Source organism: Emydura macquarii, unplaced genomic scaffold (genome assembly GCF_026122565.2).
Source record: "Emydura macquarii macquarii isolate MOO-44397 ecotype Brisbane River unplaced genomic scaffold, CSIRO-AGI_Emac_v2 contig_499, whole genome shotgun sequence".
Lineage (NCBI taxonomy): Eukaryota > Metazoa > Chordata > Testudines > Chelidae > Emydura > Emydura macquarii.
In genome coordinates this window covers 15,404,744-15,426,424 of record NW_027130636.1, presented here as the reverse complement: position 1 = coordinate 15,426,424, position 21,681 = coordinate 15,404,744, and the positions used below count along the sequence as shown (strand labels likewise).

Here is a 21,681-nt window from a genome sequence, read left to right as displayed (position 1 = left end):
TACAACCCAACTGCATACCTAGCTTCTTCAGCTCATGAATATGCAACCAAACCTTCCGTGAAGGTGTTGAGCCAATAGAAGCGCAATAGCAGTTCATATTTGGATTCTTCTAAGCCCTTGAAAGTGATGCCTCTTCTACCTTCAGGGATGTTATGGAAAGAGAAGAATATAAATCTCTCTGAATTGAAATACCAGCTCAGCACTCTCACCACAACACTCTAATCTTGTCTTAGTCTATTCATCGCATATCTTTCAAGCAAGCAAACAGCAACAAGCAAAGAATCCACAATACAACTGCAAGAAGCAGCAACCTTTCAGTCCAGCACTGCTTCTGTAACATAACATCACAAAGATGTCAATATAATTGGTGAGGTGATGTTTGCAAAAGTATTGCCAAAGGATTAGACTTAAAATCTTCTTATAGTCATTGTAATGGGGTACTGAAATGCTATTGTAATCTAATGTATTGACAACTTCTCCTGTTAACATCAGTTGTTCAGAGAGTGTCCTGCTGGTGAGATATAAGCAAACCTTGCTAAGCAGAGAAATATCATGATTTACTTTGAATTTAAGACTCTTAATATTCATTAATTTGCCAGTCTCAAGACCACTCCTTAAATTAAATTAGTAAGTTTATAAGAAACATGCTATTACATTTGAGTAACTCTTGAATGGCTTCTTTTAAGTAACTTAGTTAAATATTTCCTTCAGTTCCTAGGAGTTAGTTTATAATGAACAAAGATAAGATAAGTTACAGAAGAGGTTGTAGTTGAAGTAACCAATGTTTATTGATTACTTGTTTTGTTTTTGTTTTAGTTTTCGCTTCTTTTCCTTTATTAATATATATTCATAATTAATAAAAGTAAATATAAAAAACTAACAAGATGGTAGTGGCTCCTACAACATGAGACTTTAATCACATGACTAAAATAGTGGGGGCCTCATCTCTGGATTGGCATTAAGAAAAACAATTAAGATTTGGTTTATCATTTCCTTCTCTGGACTATATAATGTCTTTGTAATTTTGAGGATAAAATTACTTGGTGCTTGACACATTAAAACACTCTTTCTACTTCAAGTGATTGCTCATATTCATTCCAATATAGGTGAGTGCACGCTGGCGTACACGGTTCCCGGAACTTTTTTCCCCTTAGCAGACCCCGTAGGGTCGGCTGTAGTGCCCCTTGCAGTGCCGCGCACATGCTGCGGTACATGAGGCACTGCTAACCCCACGGCACCCTCACTCTCTTCTTTCCGCCCGTGATGGTTGCATGGAACTAGCCTTACTCTTTGCAAATGCCATTCCCCTTTGTTATTCGAAGTACTTCAGTTAGTTTTAAGTAGTTGTTAAGTAGTGCAGTTAGATAAAAAGTCCCTCAGGGACTTGGAGTGGCCGGGCTATGTCCCGGCCGCCTGAGTTAGGGCACCGATCGTGGGGGTGGCTAAGTGCCCGGGGGGAGAGCGAACAGGAAACAAATGTAAGATACACAGGGCTTTTAACCATGGGCTCAGAAGGACAGAGAGATCAGGTTAAAAGCCTGCTCTTATGGAGGAGCTCCGCCCAGCACCTGAGCCATCCCGCTCCACCTCAGCACCGAGCGTCATCTCGGTGCAGAGGGCATCGCTGGTACCAGACTCGATGTGGCACCAAGCAGCGGTGCCAACGAAGACGAGAGCGCATGGAGCGCAGATATTCCCCTGCACTGTGGGTACGGGGAGGATCGAGGGCGGAGATGCACCGGCCACGGCCCGTCGAGTCCTCTCCGGTGCCTGCATTTCTGTGTAGGGAGCCACCCCTGGGAGTGGGAGAGTGCCCCTGCCAACGCCGTCGACACTGAAGGTTCTCAGGTGGCAAGAGCCTTGTTGGCCTACTTATGCCACCTCCTCCCTCTCCTCCCCCTGCCGAGGAAGAAGGGGCTGGTGTCCCAGGGCAAGCCTGCGTGGGGTCCCCCCGAAGGGCGGTGGAGATCCCTGGTACGGGGAGGAAGATCTTCTGCCAGACGGCCACCGGGGGTAGAGCGAGGACACTCCCCCAGCAGTTGCTCCAGGTTGGTGTCGGTGAGCCGGCCTGCTTCGACACCGGATGCGGAGTCTCCTCTCAGTGCCGACATTGGTCCCCAGCACCGGAGGCAGCGCATGCTAGGAGGCGTCACCAGTCGAGGTCCGCCAGGCGGCGCTCGGGCTCCTGCTCCAGATCTCCAGCATCGAGGAGTTTGCCCGCCCTGAGGCGGCGCAGAATCCTGGTCATCGTCAGAGACCTCGGCACCGAGGGGTTCACCGCACCAAGGAGGTGCGCAACCCCGATAGCCTTTCACGGACCCCACACCACGCAGGCCTCGATGTGAAACCCGGTCGCCGGAGTTAGGCTTGGCACTTTGGACTGCGGAGCAGCACCGGTCTCCATCAACGAGGGGTAAGCGGCACAGCTGATGTCCTCGGTACCAAGGCTCCGGTACCAAGAGCTCTTCACAGTGCGCCTCCGTCCATGGGCACCGCCCGCAGCGACGGAGGTGGTCCTCGTCGTCCTCCACGTCAGAGGCAGCAAAAACTCGGCCCCCCGTGCGGCACAGCACCCGGGGCCAAGGACGGCCACGGCACCACCTGTCTAGTGGCTCGGTGTCCCACAGGGGGAACAGCTGACACCCCACAAGGCATCAAAACAGGTGGCACAGTCAGCTCCAGTTTGGCCCCTGGGGCAATGGCCTTATTGGGCCCAATGGGGCATCCAGATGGTACCAGGGCCCCAATCCACCCTGTCAGCAGGGGTGCAGTCCATGCCCCGACACAGGAGAAGGCCCATGGTCACTGCTCCTTGGATGAGGAGTTGGACCCCATGGAGAACTCCTTCGGCAGGCGGGGGAGCACCCGCAGGACGTGCCTAGGCAGTCCTCTTCCCCCTCCCTGGACGAGACAGTCTCACGGGACCACATGGAGCCACTGAAGGGTTTCAGGGCATACCAGGAGCTGCTCTCGAGGGTGGTTTCTAACTCAGGACTGGAGGTCAAGGAGTTAGTGGAAGCTGATACCCTCTTTAATGTACTGGTGGCGGCTGCCTCAGCGAGGATGGCCCTACCAGTCCATGATAGGATCCTCAAAATTGTTAAGGCCCTGTGGTAACCCCTTCCTCGGTCACCCCTACGTAGGGGTGGCTGAAAAAAGTGTTCTAGCCATCCAAAGGGTTTGAGTATCTGTTCACTCACCCAGCCCTGGGAACTCTGGTGGTGGACGCAGCCAACCTGCAGGACAGGCAAGGTCTGCCTGGTTCCATTCCCAAGAACAAAGACAACAAAAGGTTAGGATTTGTTTGGGAGGAAAATTTATTCCAAGGCAGCCCTGCAGTGCAGGACTGCCAACCATCAGGCCCTCCTGGGGAGATGTAATTTTAAACGGTGGGACTCCCTCAGGTGATTGCTGAGGCCCAGGACCAGGATGCAGACTTCACCACGATCCTGGATGAAGGAATCATGGTGGCGAGGGCAGCGCTCCAAACGTCCAGTGACATTGCTGACTCGGTGGAAAATGCTATAGCCTCTGCCTTTTTCCACAAGGAGGTGCTTGTGGCTGCAACCCTCAGGCCTGACCCAGGAGGTGCAGCAATCAAGCCAGGACCTCCCATTATGGGTCGGTCCTCTTCTCCAATCAGACCGATGTGAGGCGGCTTGGTCGGAGGGACTCCAGGGCCATGGTTTGCCCTGGTCCGGTACACACCTCAGACTCCCAGACGGTGATCACGGCCAGGCGCAGCAGTGACCAAGACCTCTGCCTAGGCCCTTTCAACCCCACAAAAAAGGTCAGCCCCCCAGATTGTTCTCAGCCCACTCCCCCTCCAGGGGGTCGGGCAATAGTAGGAGACAGTTTTGATGGTGCGCCCCAGGGTGTTGCCCTGCGACTCTCCTGGATCAGCCCCACCCCGTCCTGAAAAAGTTCAGGCCTTCTACCCTGTAGGGCAAAGATTACATCAGACCGTTGGGTCCTTGGAATAATCTCTGGGGGCTACGCTGTACCCCCTCCCTCCCACAAGCAACTTCTCTTGCAGGAGGTGGACACCCTCCTCAACATAGGAGTGGTGATTAGGGCTCACCAAGGCAACAGGGGGTCTGAGACCCATACTACACCTGCGTCGTCTGAACAAATATGTCAAACGACTTGGGTTTCACACGGTTTCCTTAGCCTCCATAATCCCTTCCCAGGATCCAGGAGACTGGTATGCAGCCCTCGACCTCAAGGGCGCATACTTTCATGGGTCCCTCCTCCCCAGCCAGAGGAGCTTCCTCTGCTTCACAGTGGCTGGCTCCTGCTACCTATTTATAGCCCTGTCCTTTGGCCTGTCGTCGGCTCCAGGGGTGTTCACCATATGCATGACAGTAGTGGCGGCCCACGGGAGGCGAGAGTATGTGCAAATCTTCCCTTACTTGGATGATTAGCTGATCAGGGCAGGTCCAGGTTCCAAGTGCAGGAGGGCGTGACCCTCACTTCCTCCACATGCAGCAGCCTGGGTCTGCTCCTAAACAAGCAAAAGCCCACACTAACCCCCATGCAATGCTTAGAATTCATTGGGGGCTCCCTGGACACTTCCCAGAACACAGCCTTCCTGCCTCAGCACGTCTCGAGGCTAGGGTCTCTATCATCTCCCAGCTGCACCGATGCCTCATGACAACAGCAGGGTGCCACCTAGAGCTGTTAGGCCACATAGTGGCCCGCATGTAATGGTTGGCCTTGGTGTACGTGCCGAGCAGACACCCACTGACTGGCTGGTCACAGTTTCCCCCTCATCCTAGCCTTCCGAGGCTGGTGGAGATCGCCCAGGGCAATGTTGAAGGGCATCCCGTTCAGGGAACTGGTTCCGTCGGTCATCCTAATCTCCGACACCTCGGATGTGGGACGGGAGGCCCACATCAGCCAACCTGAGTCACAGGGGCTTGGGTTGGGGAGGACAGGTTCCTGCACATCAACGTGTAGGAGCTAAGGCCTATTCGCCTAGCGTGCAGGATGTTCCTCTGGTTCCTGACAGGCAGGGTGGTGCAGGTGCTGACGAACAACAACACCATGACTAGGTTTATAGAAACAGGCAGGAAGGGGTGCGCTCCTTGACTTTTGGCGAGGAAGCGGCCTGTCTCTGGGTCTTGCCATGAGACACGACTTCCATGTGACTGCCTCTCATCTCCTGGGAGTAAGGAATGACGAGCCTAACCACCTCAGCAGGGCGTTTTGACCCCGCCACGGCTGGTCACGGCAACTGGAGGTGGTGGCTACGACCCTCCGAAAGTGGGGTGTTCCCCAAAGGGCCCTATTCATGTCGGCCTGGAACACGAAGTGCCCAAGGTTCTGCTCACTCCAGGCGAGACCGGGTTGATTTCTGATTCATTTCTCACCAGCTGGGCGGGGACCCTCATGTACACACTCCCGCCCAAAGTCCTACTGGAAACCAAGAGGGATAGTGGGGTGTCACACTTATCGCTCCGGCTTGGCCGAGACAGCACTGGTCCAACATGCTGCTGGACCTCTCGATCGCTCTGGCCATGGAGCTCCCTAGGCGACATGACCTTCTCTCCCAGGCCCATGGTCACCTGTTGCACCCGGACCGGGACTCCCTGCATCTCATGGCCTGGAGGCCCCGTGGCCAATGGAGGGAGTGATTCCCTGCCTGGTGTGGGTCTAGCACCTCCTGCTGAGCAGCAGGAAACCTTTTACACAGGTTGTGTATCAGCCTAAGAGGTGACGGGTTCGCTCTTGAGCGGAGTCCTGGGGCATTCCGCCCAGCCTCTCGCCTCGGTAGGCGATCTTGGAGCGTCTGCTCTGGTTAAGGCTCCAGGGTATGGCGCTGACCTTGTTGAAGGTTCACTTGGCAGCCGTTCGGCCTTCCATCAGCCACTAGAGGGAAACTCCCTGTTCTCCCATCCCATGTCGATCAGGTTCCTCAAGGGGGTGGAGAGGCTTATCCGCAGGTCCGTGACCCGGTGCCTCCCTGGGATCTCAACCTGGTCCTCTCGAGACTCATGGGGCCCCCTTTTTGAACCCGTGGCCTCATGCCCCGTGCTCATGTTTTCATAGAAGGTACCCTCCCTGTTGGTCAGCCGGGAGGATCTCCGAAATTAGGGTCTTGACCTTGGAGCCCCTTATACAGCTATAAGATAAGGTGCAATTGTGGCCGCACCCGGCCTTCCTGCCAATGTGGTTTCCCAATGTCATTTTAACCAACATATTTCTCCCCGTGTTTTCCAAACTGCATGGTTTGGAAGAGGAAGGGAGATGGCATTGGCTGGACGTGGGACAAGCCAGCCTTCTACGTCGAGTGTACAAAGCTGCTTGGGAAATCGATGCAGCTCTTTGTCGCAGTGGTGGACAGGATGAAAGGATCACTTGTCTCCGCCCAACGCATCTCCGCATGGAGGACATCCTGCATCAAGTGCCGCTATGAGCAGGCGAATGTGCCGCTTCTGGGTGTCATCACAGCGCCCTCAACCAGAGCTCAGGCCTCCTCTGTGGCCTTCTTGGAGAGAGTACCCCAACAGAACATCGGCAAAGCCGCCGCCTGGTTGTTGGTGCATACCTTCACGTCCCATTACGCCATTGTTCAGCAGGCGAGAGGGGACACGGGTTTCAGCAGAGCCATGCTGATGAGATTAGCTCACCGGTAACTCCTACCCACCTCCGAGGTATTGCTTTTTAATCACCTATATTGGAATGGATATGAGCAATCACTCGAAGTAGAAAACAGGGTTACTTACCAGTAACTGTTGTTCTTCGAGATGTGCTCATATCCATTCCACACCCGCCCTCCATCCCCGCTGTCGGAGTTGGCAGAAAGAAGGGGCTGTGGGGTTGGCAGTGCCTCATGTATCGCGGCATGTGCGCGGCACTCCAGGGGGCACTAGAGCCGACCCTACGGGGTCTGCTAAGGGGAAAAAAATTCCGGGAACCGTGCACGCCGGCCTGCACTCACCTATATTGGAATGGACATGAGCAACACATCTCGAAGAACAACTGTTACTGGTAAGTAACCCTGTTTTCCTATCTTAGATACTCCATTTCAAAGAATGAACAACGAACAATAGTATTAAAAAGCTATGCTCCCCTAATATAATAAAATAACACAAGCAGCTCAGTTTTTAAAAAGATGGATTAAAGCATTTAGTAATATTTCTTTATTAAACAGTTTATTAATGCATCTGTTTTAGTCCATTTATTTGCAGGGGTTTCAGTTAATCTGATTATAAATTTTATTTATAGCAACTAGAAACATACTTTTAAATGGAAGTAAAGATTCTGAATAATACTGCAAAATATGTAGATAAATGTTAAATTAGCAGAATCTTTGACTTTAACTATAGTCTCCTGAAATGCAATATAGGAGTGTAATTTCTTTTACTAGCAGTATTACATCTATAAAAATAAAATGTTATGCTCTGTTTTTCTTAAGGGTTTACTGGATTTGAAGAGTAGGTTTGATCGCTTTCTTCAAGAATCTTTCAATAATGACCGGCTCTTCAAACAAACTATTGCGGGTGACTTTGAGTATTTCCTCAACCTCAACTCTAGGTCTCCAGAGTACCTCTCATTATTTATTGATGATAAGCTGAAAAAAGGAGTCAAGGGAGTAAGTACAAGTTCAATTGTGAGACTATACTGAATCTGTGGAAACCAGTAGGAAGTTAAACTAAGCTAGTTGTCTGTGGTTTTATCAAGTATTATGTTAATGTGTATGTAATATTTTTAAAAAAATGCATTATTACATAGTGCAGTTGCATGTGTAATGCTTTAGTCATGTAAGTAAACAAGTTCCCTGTCACAAAAGCCTTATAAGCGAAACAGTTAAAATACAAAGGATGAGGGAAAAATTATATTTGAACATGGCAAACAATTGCTCATTTCTTATTTACTTTTTTATGTCTTAAATTGCAATATGAACCAAATTGAAGGGTTGCACTTAGGCATGAAAGCAGGTTAATGGAAGAAGACTAGTCAAAAGAATTAAACTTTTAGGAGTAAGTTTTTGGTTTTTGCTGGACTGTGATCAGTATTACTTAATGTAAAATATTACACAATAAAAGTGTATAATGAACCAAGAGATTTTACTTTAGAAAAGATCTTACAGCTGACTCAAGAAGACAGTGGCCAGTTTTTCAGTTTTATTGATTCTCTCTAATTTGAAAGAAAATAAAGCATGATGGTTTGAAAGATTAGTCATAATGGAAAGAAGCACCGGTCATTGTGTTCATTTCAAAACCGAGATGCCCAGCTTTTGTAAAACAGTTTGTTTCAGGACATTTTTATTGAGAGTTGCATATATTAAGTGTGGCTGACAGCCTTGGCCAGAATTGCTTGCTTTTTATTTTGTAATTATTTCCTTTAACGTGTTCAAAGTGCAAGAAAATCCATTAGATCCTTATACCTGACATTTCTGCTAGTGCGTCACAAATTAATTGAAAACTCTAAGTTATTTTATCCTATGAAATCTGAAAATTCATGTTGCAGGCTGAAACAGATATGTAACTCACTTTGTCCAGCTGTTGCAGCACTAGCCAGAGGCTGTGCAACAGTCAGACTCAGTAAAATGAGTTGCATATGGGGTTTTAGCTTTAATTTAAAATGATGTCATTTCAGCAGCACTTTTGTTTACTTGGTTTGCAGCTTTCATAGATATTTAAGTAAAGGACTACTTTCTCCTATTGTATATCACTGTTTTTCCCCTCTGCATTGTCTTTTCTCCATTTTTGTACTCCTGGGTTCTCGTCTTTACTTGATATGAGTGGAGTGCCCTGCCCTTTGGGCCGTTTTGCTACCGCAAGGATCCTACTTCTGCTAATCTGCAATCATATTTCCCACAGGCAGAATGGAATTCTAATAAGGGAAGCAAATTGGGTTAATGGTGTGAATCATAAAAAGAGAGCCTTTAATTTGCTTGTAGCATAGTGGTGCGGGAGATGGTGGTGAGGAAGCCCTTAAGAATGCAGCAGCTAAACCCAAATAAATCCGGTATTTTAGCATTAGAACTTCAGGTTTTGTCATGGGTATAAAACCGTTCTAAGGGTTTGTCTACGCTTAAAATGCTGCAGCAGCACAGCTGTAGCACTTCAGTGTAGACACTACCTACACCAACAGGAGGAGTTCTCCCTTTAGTGTAGGTAGTCCACCTCCCCGAGATGTGGTAGAATTCTTCCGTTGACCTAGTGCTGTCTACATGGGGATGTGTATTTTTCACAGCCTTGTCCAACATAGTTAAACCGACCTAATTTTCTAGTACAGAGCAGGCCTAACTTTGTCCTGGGTCATAATTGGATTGTTTCACAGTGAAATGTACTCTAACATTGATTGGTTGTGAGTGCTAGCTGTAAATTACTTTTCTGTTTCTTTTGATTGTATAAGAAATTTGCACTTGGAGACTAAAAATAGAAATTATTTTTTTCTTTATTGTATAGCTAACAGAGCAAGAAGTGGAGACTATATTGGATAAGGCAATGGTTCTATTTAGGTTTATGCAAGAGAAAGATGTTTTTGAACGTTACTATAAACAGCACTTGGCAAGAAGGCTTCTTACAAACAAGAGTGTTTCAGATGACTCGGAGAAAAATATGATATCTAAATTAAAGGTAAGATAGCTACCTGCAAACAGCTTATCTCCTTCAAACTTCTTAAATTGAGCTTTTTTCTTTTATTTCTTTTTCTTTTAATAAATACTTACATGGCATAAAACTGATTACAATGTACTGATTTAAATGTCACACTAAAGTTTTTAATAAATAAAGAAAACATTAATCAGCTTTTTGTATGTATATTAAAGGTTATATGTCAGAAAAAATAAATAATACTACAGAATTAGAGTTGAATGTCCCAAGTGGGATAAGAGGGCATTTTATAATATAATATTGAACTTTTGGAGGGAAGGGGGGTGGCTCTAAGAACAATCTCCCAGTAAGAAAGTGAGGCAGTATGATCTAGTGGTTTGAGATCAGGAGTTTGACCTTGATCTTACTCCTAACTTTTCCACTGACCTACTGTGTAACTGCAAAATGCTTACCATTTATGAATCAAAATATCATCATCTTTAAAATGGCAATAGTACTTGACCACCTAAAGCACTTTGAGGTCATTTAATGAAAGGTTCTCCAGTAAATGCAAAGTATTATTTCTTCTGTATGAATCCTCCTTTCATCCATATGCATTCTACTAGTGATACCATACCAGTCTCTGGAAACATACTTCTCTTATAGTTTTCTTCACTTCTCTCACACTCTGTACCACGTGGATTCTAAAGTTTTCAATAACCTCACTTCATAACCTTATAGCATCCTTGGAAAATTGTACTTGTCTAGAGCAAATGAACTTTTTGGATGGAGGAGTGAACTATTGTGATTTTCATTATCAGTATCATGGTAAAGAACAGGTGAATGTTTGTGCCTGTGCTGGTGATTTTTTGTGACAGTTTTGCAGAACTGTCCTTTAAGATAAGAGATAGGAAGTTCAAAAGAAGTGTTTAGAAAAAGTGCATTAGTGTAAGGAGAGATGAGAGAAAACAGATTTTACTGTATTTCTTTGGGTATGCTTTAGTCCTCACATGCAAAAAAGAATTGCCCTGCCCAAGACCTGAAAATGGGGTAGGGTGGGAACTAAGCTAAAGAAAAGTATAGAAAATGTCCTCTCCATGTTTGTCTGGGATATTCAGTGTCTGTCTCCAAAGTTTTAGGATTTAAATGTTTACAGATCCATTTTATAATTATAATACAGCAAATTATATTTTTTGGTAGACTGAATGTGGATGTCAATTCACATCTAAACTGGAAGGAATGTTCAGGGATATGAGCATCTCAAACACGACAATGGATGAATTCAGGCAACATCTACAGGCTACAGGGGTAAGAATTATTCATATGACTTCTTCTGCTTCTATTTTTAGTTATAAACACAAACCTGCACTAGAGAGATTCTGCATTCCTCTTCATTGCCTCACTTCTCTCAACAAAATAAAAACCTTTAACTTACATTTTTACCTTGCAACTTTTTCTTACTCACTGAGGAAAATATTTTGATCTTTAGATTTTTTGAAGCCTGACTTACTACTTAAAGAATACTAGTCTTACTGAATAAAGTCCTATTGAATCTTTTACTGCATCAGCATTCTTCTAAATAGTTGCATGGACTGTCTTCTATAAATGAGTCAAAGACAATTGCAAAGCTTTAATTTATGCCAAGACATAATGTAATAATTTAAATAAAAGTTAATTCATGAAGTAAAAGGAATATAGTGTATTTGCATAGACTGTACTCAGTAAAAGTAGGCATAATTACAGTGGACCTACAGTCTTGTCAATACACCAGTACGTGACAATATTTGAAAAGCTTCGGTTAAACTTATGAACTGTTACACTGCTTTACCAGCAGGTGGCACACAGATACTTCTTGTTGAGGCAAATAGCTAGTAAATGTTTACTCATCAGTTAGTATTTGAGCTCCTGAGGTCCACTTTAAAGTCATGGCTTTGTATGTCACTTTTTAAAGAAATTGACTTTAAACTCTTTGTACTTTCTGTCAGTTCCTTTTAAATTTTTTATCAAGGTTTTTTTCCCAAGTTTTTTGTCAAGAGAGTCTTTCAGTTTATTTTGTTTTGGTCGCGTTTTTTTTTAGACATCCTAGTTTTTATTGTGTTTGGGTCTTAATTGGTATGAAATGCCTTGAAGTGTTTAAAGACTACAGAACCGAGTGTCTGCCCTCTTGGCAATCAAGGTTTTGTATGAGCTCAATCCACTTTTTGGTGCACATCCAACAGGATTAGTTCTATGGCAGCACTTTGGCAAACATATATTTCAAATTTTTATAAGGGAGTTTTTGATAGTACTAATTAACTAACACAGCACTGTTACAGGTGGTCTTCCTAATTCTGTTTATCTGAATGTGTCTGAGTGAGATCTTCGATACTGTCACCTATGATGCACTTTTTAGTCATTGACCATATGACCAGCAAAATTTGTTTCCTTCCTGATTCTTTAAAAATAATTTGAGGTGCAGTTTCTGCCAGTATATTATATCAGTGCAAGTAAACAAAATGTGTTATGGTATTTGAAACATTAGAGAGGTGCGTCAGTTTATATCTATGTTCTCTGTGACAGCAGTGACTAGGAGGTTAGTTTAATTCTTCTATAAAACACACTACAAGACTTCATCACTTCATTCACTTTGCTCATTATTACTACATGAGTTGTTTTCTGGAGGCTGTTATTCCTAATACTGGCAAGAACGTGGATGTGCCTCCTGGTGATGTACTACCTATAGAATGTGCTCACCTTGCTCCATAGGTGGTTTGGCATTACAAGCTCCATATTTTTATCTGTGGACTTTCATAAACAAAGTGCTTTTCACTGAACACATTTTTTTACAATATCTTAAATTTCACAGTAATGGACGTACAGTAGACAACAATGCTAACAGACAGCCAGATACTATCAGCCCACAAGTACTCAAAGACCCTTATACACCAAGCAAATCTGAACATTATTTTTGCCAAGCCATTTTAGAAATCTGAGTACTGTGAATGAATTTTTTGCCTTATGGGAGCACTTCAGTTTTAATATTCCTGGTAGTGCAAAACACTCTGAAGTCTTTGCCATCTTGATGCAGACAACTTAAAATCCTAATGCTGCTCATTAAGAAGTGAGATTGCCTAGCGAGTGATTTGAAAATGGATTATACAGATATGTTTTATTTAGAGAAATCGAAGAAGTCACCTAGATCATTTACAATTTCCCATGTATCAATGAGAGCCACAACAAAAAACTCCTCCAGAGGCTATGAGCTGTGTAGATTTCATGCAAAGGATTGCTGCAATCTTCCCATTTTCTGTAGACAGCACTTGAAACACTGGACAGACATGGGATTCATTTGAGCTTAAAGGCTCTTGTATATTGTGTGTGTATCCACAAGGTTTTGTGCTGTGTGAGTTAATGACATATGGCTGCATCCTCATTTCTGTATTGCTGTAGCTGAACAGGTGAACTTAAATGTCTTGTGCCAAATGACAGCAGCAGTTAATTTCAGCTTTCTCTTTCCCAAGCAGCATAAATTTCTCATGGCTATTATGCAAGACATTGTTACAGTGTGTGATAAGTTTACCGTATCTTGCCTAACTAGATCTGGGGGCCCTTGTATTCTAAATAGCCTTTATGTATCTCAAGCACATATCACACACAGCCCTGGCAGAGTTTCCCCTGGCTGAACGCTCACCAGACTGCTGTGTTGGTTCGCAACACATGGGACCCATGTGCTCCTAAGCTTCCCAAGTAGGATGCAACACTCTCTTTTCTTTTAACCCCTCTCGCATGCTTCCTAGCCACAGACTCTGTTACCCTTTCTTGGAAATGGGGCTCTGCTTCCTTAGGCCCCCAGGATCAGTGATGACCCCTCAGATTCCCCAGTAGCTTAAGCACATCCTTTCCCATAGTTCCAGCTGGTGGATACGCTGGGTTTATAGTTCACCTCTTCAGAGAATATGTAATAGTGAAAAACAAGTAAGGGTTCCTGAATACTCTTCACTTAGATAGCACAGAAATATACAGATCCAGACAAAATAATAAAACATCTGTCACCATTCCCCTCACTTTAGCTCACCCTTCTTCACCGAGTCTGTCTTTGTTCAGGTAGGCAGTGACCCTCCCATGCCTCATCAGGCTCCTGTACAGTCTTGCATTCTGCTCCAAATCATGGAGTCAGCTTCCTTCTTTCTTGGCTGGTCCCATGGTTAAACAGGACCCCCTGCTATGGGAGCATGCCCCGCTCTTCCTCTAGATCTGAGAATCCCATAAGTTTATAAGTCTTACCAACTCCTGGTTCACTTGCTGTAGTGTCTCGGAATTGTCTATTTTCTTAACCGAAGTCCCCTGCAGAAAAGTTGGGAAAACTGGTGTTACTGTAGAATGCTCTTTTGTTCATTCCAGCAGATCTATTGCTGCTGATAGTCTTTAAAGATTGGTTTATTCCTAAATAGAGATGTTAGTACCAACCCCATCTCCTTATCACCAGTAGCAAGAGGCAGCACAAAGTAAGACAATCATAAGACATAAGGGATCAGACAGTTCATAAAATCAAATTGGAATTCATAAGTATAGGCATTCATATATGTATATATATATAGACAGATTTCTCAAATAGTGACATCATGGCTTATCAGTTTCATTCAGGTAAATGAAATTAACTTAATTCCTTAATTATCCTCCTAAAAATGCAGTGGAGTTACAGTACTAGGTGAAACATCTACAGAAACACACTCCCTCTCAACAATGAAAATTATCTAGGTTGAGTTCTTAAGAGAAGGGATTATTTTATGTGCCTTCTAATGGTTCTAAAAATTCAGGAGGGTTAAGACTCTGGGTCTCAGACTTTTTTCAATTTAAAATTGAATCTGAGGGAGCAGTTCTTACTTAATTTGAAAGTAATGGGGTTGTTTTGCACTTTTGGATGCTTGTATACACAATGGACCTCATTCTAAGAACAGCCATACCCGGTCAGACCAATGGTCCATCTAGCCCAGTATCCACCCAAAAGTTCAGAAGGAACTCAAATGTGAAATTGCACAACTACTAACTGTGGTATGTAACCTATCATTTAAATCAGCTTCTGTATCAGATAACTGGAGAATAGCTAACATAATGCCAATTTTTAAATCCAGGGGTTACCCAGCAATTACAGACCAATAAGCCTAACTTCAGCACCAGGCAAATTGGATGAAACTATAGAAAAGAACAGAACATAGATAAGTAAGATTTGTTGGGGAAGAATCAACACATTTTTTGTAAAGAGAAATCATGCCTCACTAATCTACTAGAATTCTCTGAGGAAGTGAATAAGCATGTGGACATGGGTGATCCAGTGGATATGGTGTACTTAAATTTTCAGAAAGCCTTTGGAAAGGTCCCTCACCAAGGCTCTTAAGCAAAGTAAGCAGTCATGAGATAGGAGGGACAGTCCTCTCCTAGATCAGTAACTGGTTAAAAGGTAGGAAACAAAGGGTAGCAATAAACGGTTAGTTCTCAGAATGGAGAGAGGTAAATAGTGGGTCCCCCAGGGGTCTGTACTAGGACCAGTACTGTTCAACATATTCATAAATGATCTGTAAAAAGGGGTAGACAGTGAGATGGCAAAATTTGCAAATGATACAAAACTACTCAAGATATTTAAGTCCAAAGCAGACTGTGAAGAGTTATAAAGGGATGTCACAAAACTGGGTGCCTGGGCAGCAAAATGGCAGATGAAATTCAATGTTGGTCAATGCAAAGTAATGCACATTGGAAAACATAATGCCAACTATATATATAAAATGATGGGGTCTAAATTAGCTGTTACCTCTCAAGAAGATTTTTGAGTCATTGTAGATAGTTCTCAGAGAACCACCACTCAATGTGTAGTGGCAGTCAAAAAAGCTAACAGAATTTGGGAATCATTAGGAAAGGGATAGTTAATAAGACAGAAAATATCGTATTGCCTCTTTATAAATCCATGCTACGCCCACATCTTGAATACTGCATGCAGCTCTGTCCTGTTGACTTATTACTGCTTAATTTATCAATTTGTTCCAAAACCTCCTCTAAAGACACTTCAATCTGTGACATTTCCTCAGATTTGTCACCTAAGAAGAATGGCTCAGGTTTGGGAGTTTCCCTCACATCCTCCGCCATGAAGACCTATGCAAAGAATTCATTTAGTTTCTATACACCAGCCTTATCTTCTTCCTTTAGCATCTTGATCATCCATTGGCCTCATTGGTTCTTTTAGTAGGCTTCCTGCTTCTGATGTACTTAAAAAAAAATTTGTTGTTACTTTTTGAGTCTTTGGTTAGCTGTTCTTCAAATTTTTTTTGGCCTTCCTTATTATATTTTTACACTTCACTTGTTAGAGTTTATGCTCCTTTCTGTTTTCCTCAATAGCATTTAACTTCCACTTTTTAAAGGAAACCTTTTTGCCTCAAACTGCTTCTTTTACTTTGTTGTTTAGCCATGGTGGCACTTTTTTGGTCTTCTTACTATGTTTTTTAATTTGGGGTATACATTTATCTTGAGCTTCTATTATGGTGTCTTTAAAAAGTTTCCCTGCAGCTGGCAGGGATTTCACTTTTGGCACGGTACCTTTTAATTTTTGTGTAAATACTTCCTCATTTTTGTGTCATTCCCCCTTTTGAAATTAAATGCTACCATGGTGGGCTGTTTTGGTATTTCACCCCCCATAGGGATGTTAAATTTTATTATGTTATGGTCACTATTACCAAGTGATTCAGCTATATTCACCTCTTGGACCAGATCCTGTGCTTCATTTAGGACTAAATCAAGAATTGCCTCTCCTCCTGTGGGTTCCAGGACTAGCTGCTCCAAGAAACAGTCATTTTAAGGTGTCAAGAAACTTTCTCTCTGCATCCTATCCTGAGGTGACATGTACCCAGTCAATATGGGGATAGTTGAAATCCCCCATTATTATTGAGTTTTTATTTTTATAGCCTCTCTAATCTCTCTGAGCATTTCACCATCACTATCAGCATCCTGGTCAGGTGGTCAGTAGTATATCTCTACTGCTATGTTCTTATTATTCAAGCATGGAATTACTATCCATAGAGATTCTATGGCATAGTTTGGTTCATTTAAGATTTTTATTTCATTTGACTCTATACTTCCTTTCACATATAAAGTGCCACCCTCCCCGCCCCCACTAGTACGACCTGTTCTGTCCTTCGATATATTTTGTACCAAGGTATTACTGTGTCCCATTGATTATCCTCATTCCAAGTTTCTGTGATATCTATTATATTAATATCCTCATTTGTTAAGAGGCACTCAAGTTCACTCATCTTAATATTTAGACTTCTAGTATTTGTATATAAACACTTTAAAAAATGGTCACTTTTTAGTTGTCTGCCAATATGTGGTATAATTGAATGGGACTCTTTTTGATATGACTGTTTTTTTATTGGGGATGGGGGTATTGTCTTTAGTTTACAGAATGTTAATGAAGTGCATCTACTCTCCCTCCCCCCGACACTTCCCCTCTAAACTCCCTCGCAAAACTCCCCTGTTGGCTGCCCCTAATTGCTTAGGAGTGGACTTTTCAATCCCTGGTTCTCCCTGAGTAGCCCCTCCCCCTGGTTAAGGGTTGATGGGTGCTAAAGGGTTTGGGGATCAAAGCCTTTTTAAGAAGCTGTCAGCCTTGCCTAGCAGGCCACTAGGATCAGCACACAATCCTCCAAACAGACCACACAATATACTTCAGTCAAGCACACCAGAAACACACACGCTACAGACAACAAACACACCCCAAGTGTCATGAAGTTTCTCCTTCACCTGGAGAACTTCCTGGCAAAACTCCTGTTAGCTGTCCCTGTTCGCTAGCTCCACTGGTCGCTTAGGAGTGTGCTTTTTAAACCCTGGTTCTCCCTGAGTAGCCCTGGTATCTTATTCTTGACAATAGGCTAGTAGTTGAATTTGTGATTGCCTTTTTGGCTAGTATCACTACTATGGTTTTTTATGAAATGCTTAAAGAACATACAGAGAATGGGAGTGCATGTGTTTCTCTGGCAGAACAATTCTTAATAAAAGATCGCTTTCTGACAGGAATTCAGAAGTCTTTATTCATATTACCATTGTGGTGCTAGAGGTTCTAGGGTTTCTAATAAAAGTAATTGTTCTTTTTGAAACAATTGATGTGCATGGCATGCATATGATTCTTGCTAGACGAGTCACGAGCCAGCTTTTCCACATTCAAAAGCCCAAAGCCTCATAGATATAAAACTGAGTTAGTAGATATTGGGAAGGATGTTGCTGCTGATGATCGACTTTGTACAAGCACTTTCTTTCGTTGAGAAGCTGAGGTGGGGGAGGTCAATAGATGATAAAACTTTAGACATTTTCCAGGTTGATGAACCTGAAATCTTGTGTTTTGGAGGTCATGCAACACAGTTCTACACTTGAAAGACTATCCCTCCGTTAGTCCCTGCTGCACCCATGCTGGTGATAAGAGAAGTCATATATGAGATCTGGTGTTCCTAAAATTTGTTCTCAATCAAATATCTGACCCATTATATTTAGCACTGCATCTGTGAGAATCTGAGTGAGTTCGGTCTCTAGTCTATGACTAAGATGTTTCAAGGATTCAGTGGGTAAGCAAGCATACTCTTCTTTCCAAATATAATGTTGCAGTTCCACTATATTCAGTAAACATATTTTCCATACCCTCATGTCCATGCTGATACCACACTTCATAAGCTAGGTATTTTCTGGAGCAAACAAAAATAATTTGATTCAGTACACCTTTTTGTTGATTGAATGCATTGAGTTAATGTTCAAGGGTCTGACTGCATTGCGATAATAAACCTGTGGCACGGCTGTGGCTCACCTAGGTCAAAGTCTCAGAGCCTGGGCTCCAGCCCGAGTCTGAACGTCTATGCTGCAATTTGCCCCACAGCTCTGAGTCAGCTGATCTGGCTCTGAGACTTAGTGTTGTGGGTTTTTATCTCCGCGTAGACATACCCTGAGAGTCCCATGTCTAGATGGATGATTGATTGCATTTCTCTGTACATCAAGATCATGTTAAGGCTCATGAAATCAGAAGCATGTCAGTGACATTGGATGGCCTTAGGTTCACTCTGGAGCAGCCTTGATACAGTTCTTTATGTATGTTTGTAAAATACAGTTTTAGACTGTTATATCTTGAATCCACTCTCTGTTAAAACCTGGGTTTCTGGATTGTGTGGCCAAGCTGATTTTTTTTTTCTAAAGTGGTCTCTAGATGTTAGTTCTAATGTATGTATTGGGTGCATTTTATTCTTGTAATATAAAAATAATATTCTTAATACTTTTCAGGGATGCTATGCCACTATTTAGCTTGGGAAGTTTCTACTTTTTGTCCAAATGACATTTGTGACTTTTTTGCCTTTAATATAATCCACTCTATTGCTGTATCTTAGTTTTCATAGTCTGTAAGAACCTGGATATAATTACAATTATACTTTTTCTTTTAAGAAAAGAAAATTACTTTCCTATAATTCATGTTCTTTGGAGTTATTAATCATAAGCCCTCACTAACCCACCTCATTTTCCACTGAAGCTGGAGATATACTCAGTTATAAGTTTGGCACTATGGAATTTAGTTGAGAGGTATTGACAATTATACCTCAGTTGCAAATAGATGTGTACCACCTACTGATGAGTCCATTTAATAGCTTAGAACATCACGTCTAGAGTGTTTCAAGCCTATGTTAATAACTAGTTTCAGAGAACAAGAGTTAAAGCCATGTAATTTTCTCAGGTTGAGCAAGAAACCAGTCTTTTACATAAAACAATGGTAAAATATATGCAGAGGATTTCTCCTTTAAAACTCCAGAGAGGGAATGGCAGGAAAAACTCCCTGTTGCATAATGTTGAATGTCAAACTGTTGCTTATAATTTTCTGCCGCAGGGCAAATACAAAACTATTACTTTGCCATTTGTATTTTTAGCAACCCAGCATAAACTTTTTGTTTCTATTCAGTCAGCTGTCCTGGAAACAGAGTAAAAGCAGGAGGTAAAAAATGACACATTTTATCCTGTGATGAATCTGACGATGTAATTTCAGAATTACTGTTTGTACTGTGAATACTTAGCAATTGCATAGCACTTTACATTGTCCTACTTTGTACAGTCTTAAATTGCCATCTGGGAACAATGTGAGCTTTTTGGCTGTAACTTTAATTTTTTGTCTCCTGCTCTAGGAACAATGAATTTAATTTGTCCAGCTCAGAAAAAATGGCAACTACACTTTCATTTTTCATTTCCAGCAAGCTCAGGAGAAAGTCTAATTATAATGAGTGGGGAGGGTGGAACACTATTCTGTTTTAAAATGGTGGATGTCTTCTTCCAATTTTTCTGTAGGTCTCATTAGGTGGCGTTGATCTCACAGTGCGGGTTCTCACAACAGGATACTGGCCTACTCAGTCAGCCACACCAAAGTGCAACATCCCTCCAGCCCCCAGACATGCTTTTGAAGTGTTTAGAAGGTATGTATTCGGTCAGGCTTTGTATTTAGCAATTGTAAATAAAAAGCTTTGAAAACCCTGGTAAACATACTTTTGAGAGTTTTAAAGGCATATTAGAAAGCTGCTTTGTTCTTTTTTGGACAAACTAGAAAACTGACTGCTTGGTTTTTATTTTCAGATGAGACCTTAAGCTCAATTTAATTTTTTTTTTTTTTTTTTTTTTTTTTTTTAAGAGTAATTGTACATTACACATAATACATTCCATCCTGAACGGTTCAATATGATCTACGTATGTAAAATGCTTTTGGATCATCTGGATAAAATGTGCCATATAAATATATAAATTTTCATTTTAATTGTCTTGTAGATTTTATTTAGCCAAACATAGTGGTCGACAGCTGACACTCCAGCATCACATGGGTTCTGCAGATCTCAATGCCACCTTCTATGGACCTGTTAAAAAGGTAAATGTTTGTATTCTAAAAGTGTTATGGTTTGTAAAAGTGTTATGGTTTGTAAATGTAAAGATGAATTTATAATCCGTTTTTGGATTTTGTTAATATATATTTTATACTGGCAGTTGTTTAATTTATAGGTACAATTTCAAAAACCACATCTATTGCTTTTTTTAATTTAACTCTTATCTTGGCAGTGGTTTAGAATACCCTTAAAAGCATACATTCGATAAGCTTGAATCAAATTTGAAACTATCCAATTTGTTAGTTGAGTTAAGTCCTAGGATGTTAATGGACTCATAGACTTGAAGGTCAGAAGGGACCATCATGGTTGTCTAGTCTGACTTCCTGTACATTGCAAGTCACAGAACCTCACCAACCCACTTTTAATAGATCCTTAACATCTGGCTGAGTTACTGAAGTCCTCAAATCATGATTTAAAGATTTCAGGTTACAGAGAATCCATCATTTACACTAGTTTAAACCTGCAAATGGCCCATGCCCCATGCTGCAAAGGAAGGCGAAAACTCCTCAGGGTCTCTGCCAGTCTGACCCAGCGGAAAATTCTTCCCAACCTCAAATATGCCAATCAGTTAGACCCTGAGCATGTGGGCAAGACCCATCAGCCAGACACCTGGGAAAGAATTCTGTGTAGTAACTCAGAGCCCTCCCTATCTAGTATCCCATCACCAGCCATTGGAGATATTTGCTGCTAGCAGTTGCAGATCAGCTACATCCCATTGTAGCCAGTCCCATCATATCATCGCCTCCCTAAACTTATCAAGCTCAGTCATGAAGCCTGTTAGGTTTTTTGCCCCCACTGCTCCCCTTAGAAGGCTGTTCCAGAACTTCACTCCTCTGATGGTTAGAAATCTTTGCCTAATTTCAAGCCTAAACTTGTTGGTGGCCAGTTTATATCCATTTGTTCTTGTGTTCACATTGGCATGTGACTTAAATGACTCCTCTCCCTCCCTGGTATTTACCCCTCTCACGTATTTATAGAGAGCAATCATATTTCCCCTCAGCCTTCTTTTGGTTAGGCTAAACAAGCCAAGCTCTTAGAGTCTCTTCTCATAAGGCAGGTTTTCCATTCCTCTGGTCATCCTCGTAGCCCTTCTCTGCACGTGTTCCGATTTGAATTAATTTTTCTTAAACATGGGAAACCAGAATTGCACACAGTATTCCAGATGAGGTCTCATCAGTGTCTTCTATAATGGTACTAACACTTCCCTATCTTTACTGGAA

At 42.7% G+C, this 21,681-nt stretch overlaps 1 protein-coding gene across 1 annotated transcript in view; it reads left to right on the top strand.

Moving 5' to 3' along the window:
* Nucleotides 1-21,681, top strand: part of CUL3 (cullin 3) — a 99,996-nt gene that overhangs the window by 56,525 nt on the left and 21,790 nt on the right. The window contains exons 8-12 of the mRNA XM_067538983.1: nt 7,421-7,597; nt 9,420-9,590; nt 10,746-10,853; nt 19,878-20,002; nt 20,349-20,445. Coding sequence (XP_067395084.1) covers nt 7,421-7,597; nt 9,420-9,590; nt 10,746-10,853; nt 19,878-20,002; nt 20,349-20,445 — 678 coding nt within the window. The remainder of the gene's footprint in view (nt 1-7,420; nt 7,598-9,419; nt 9,591-10,745; nt 10,854-19,877; nt 20,003-20,348; nt 20,446-21,681) is intronic.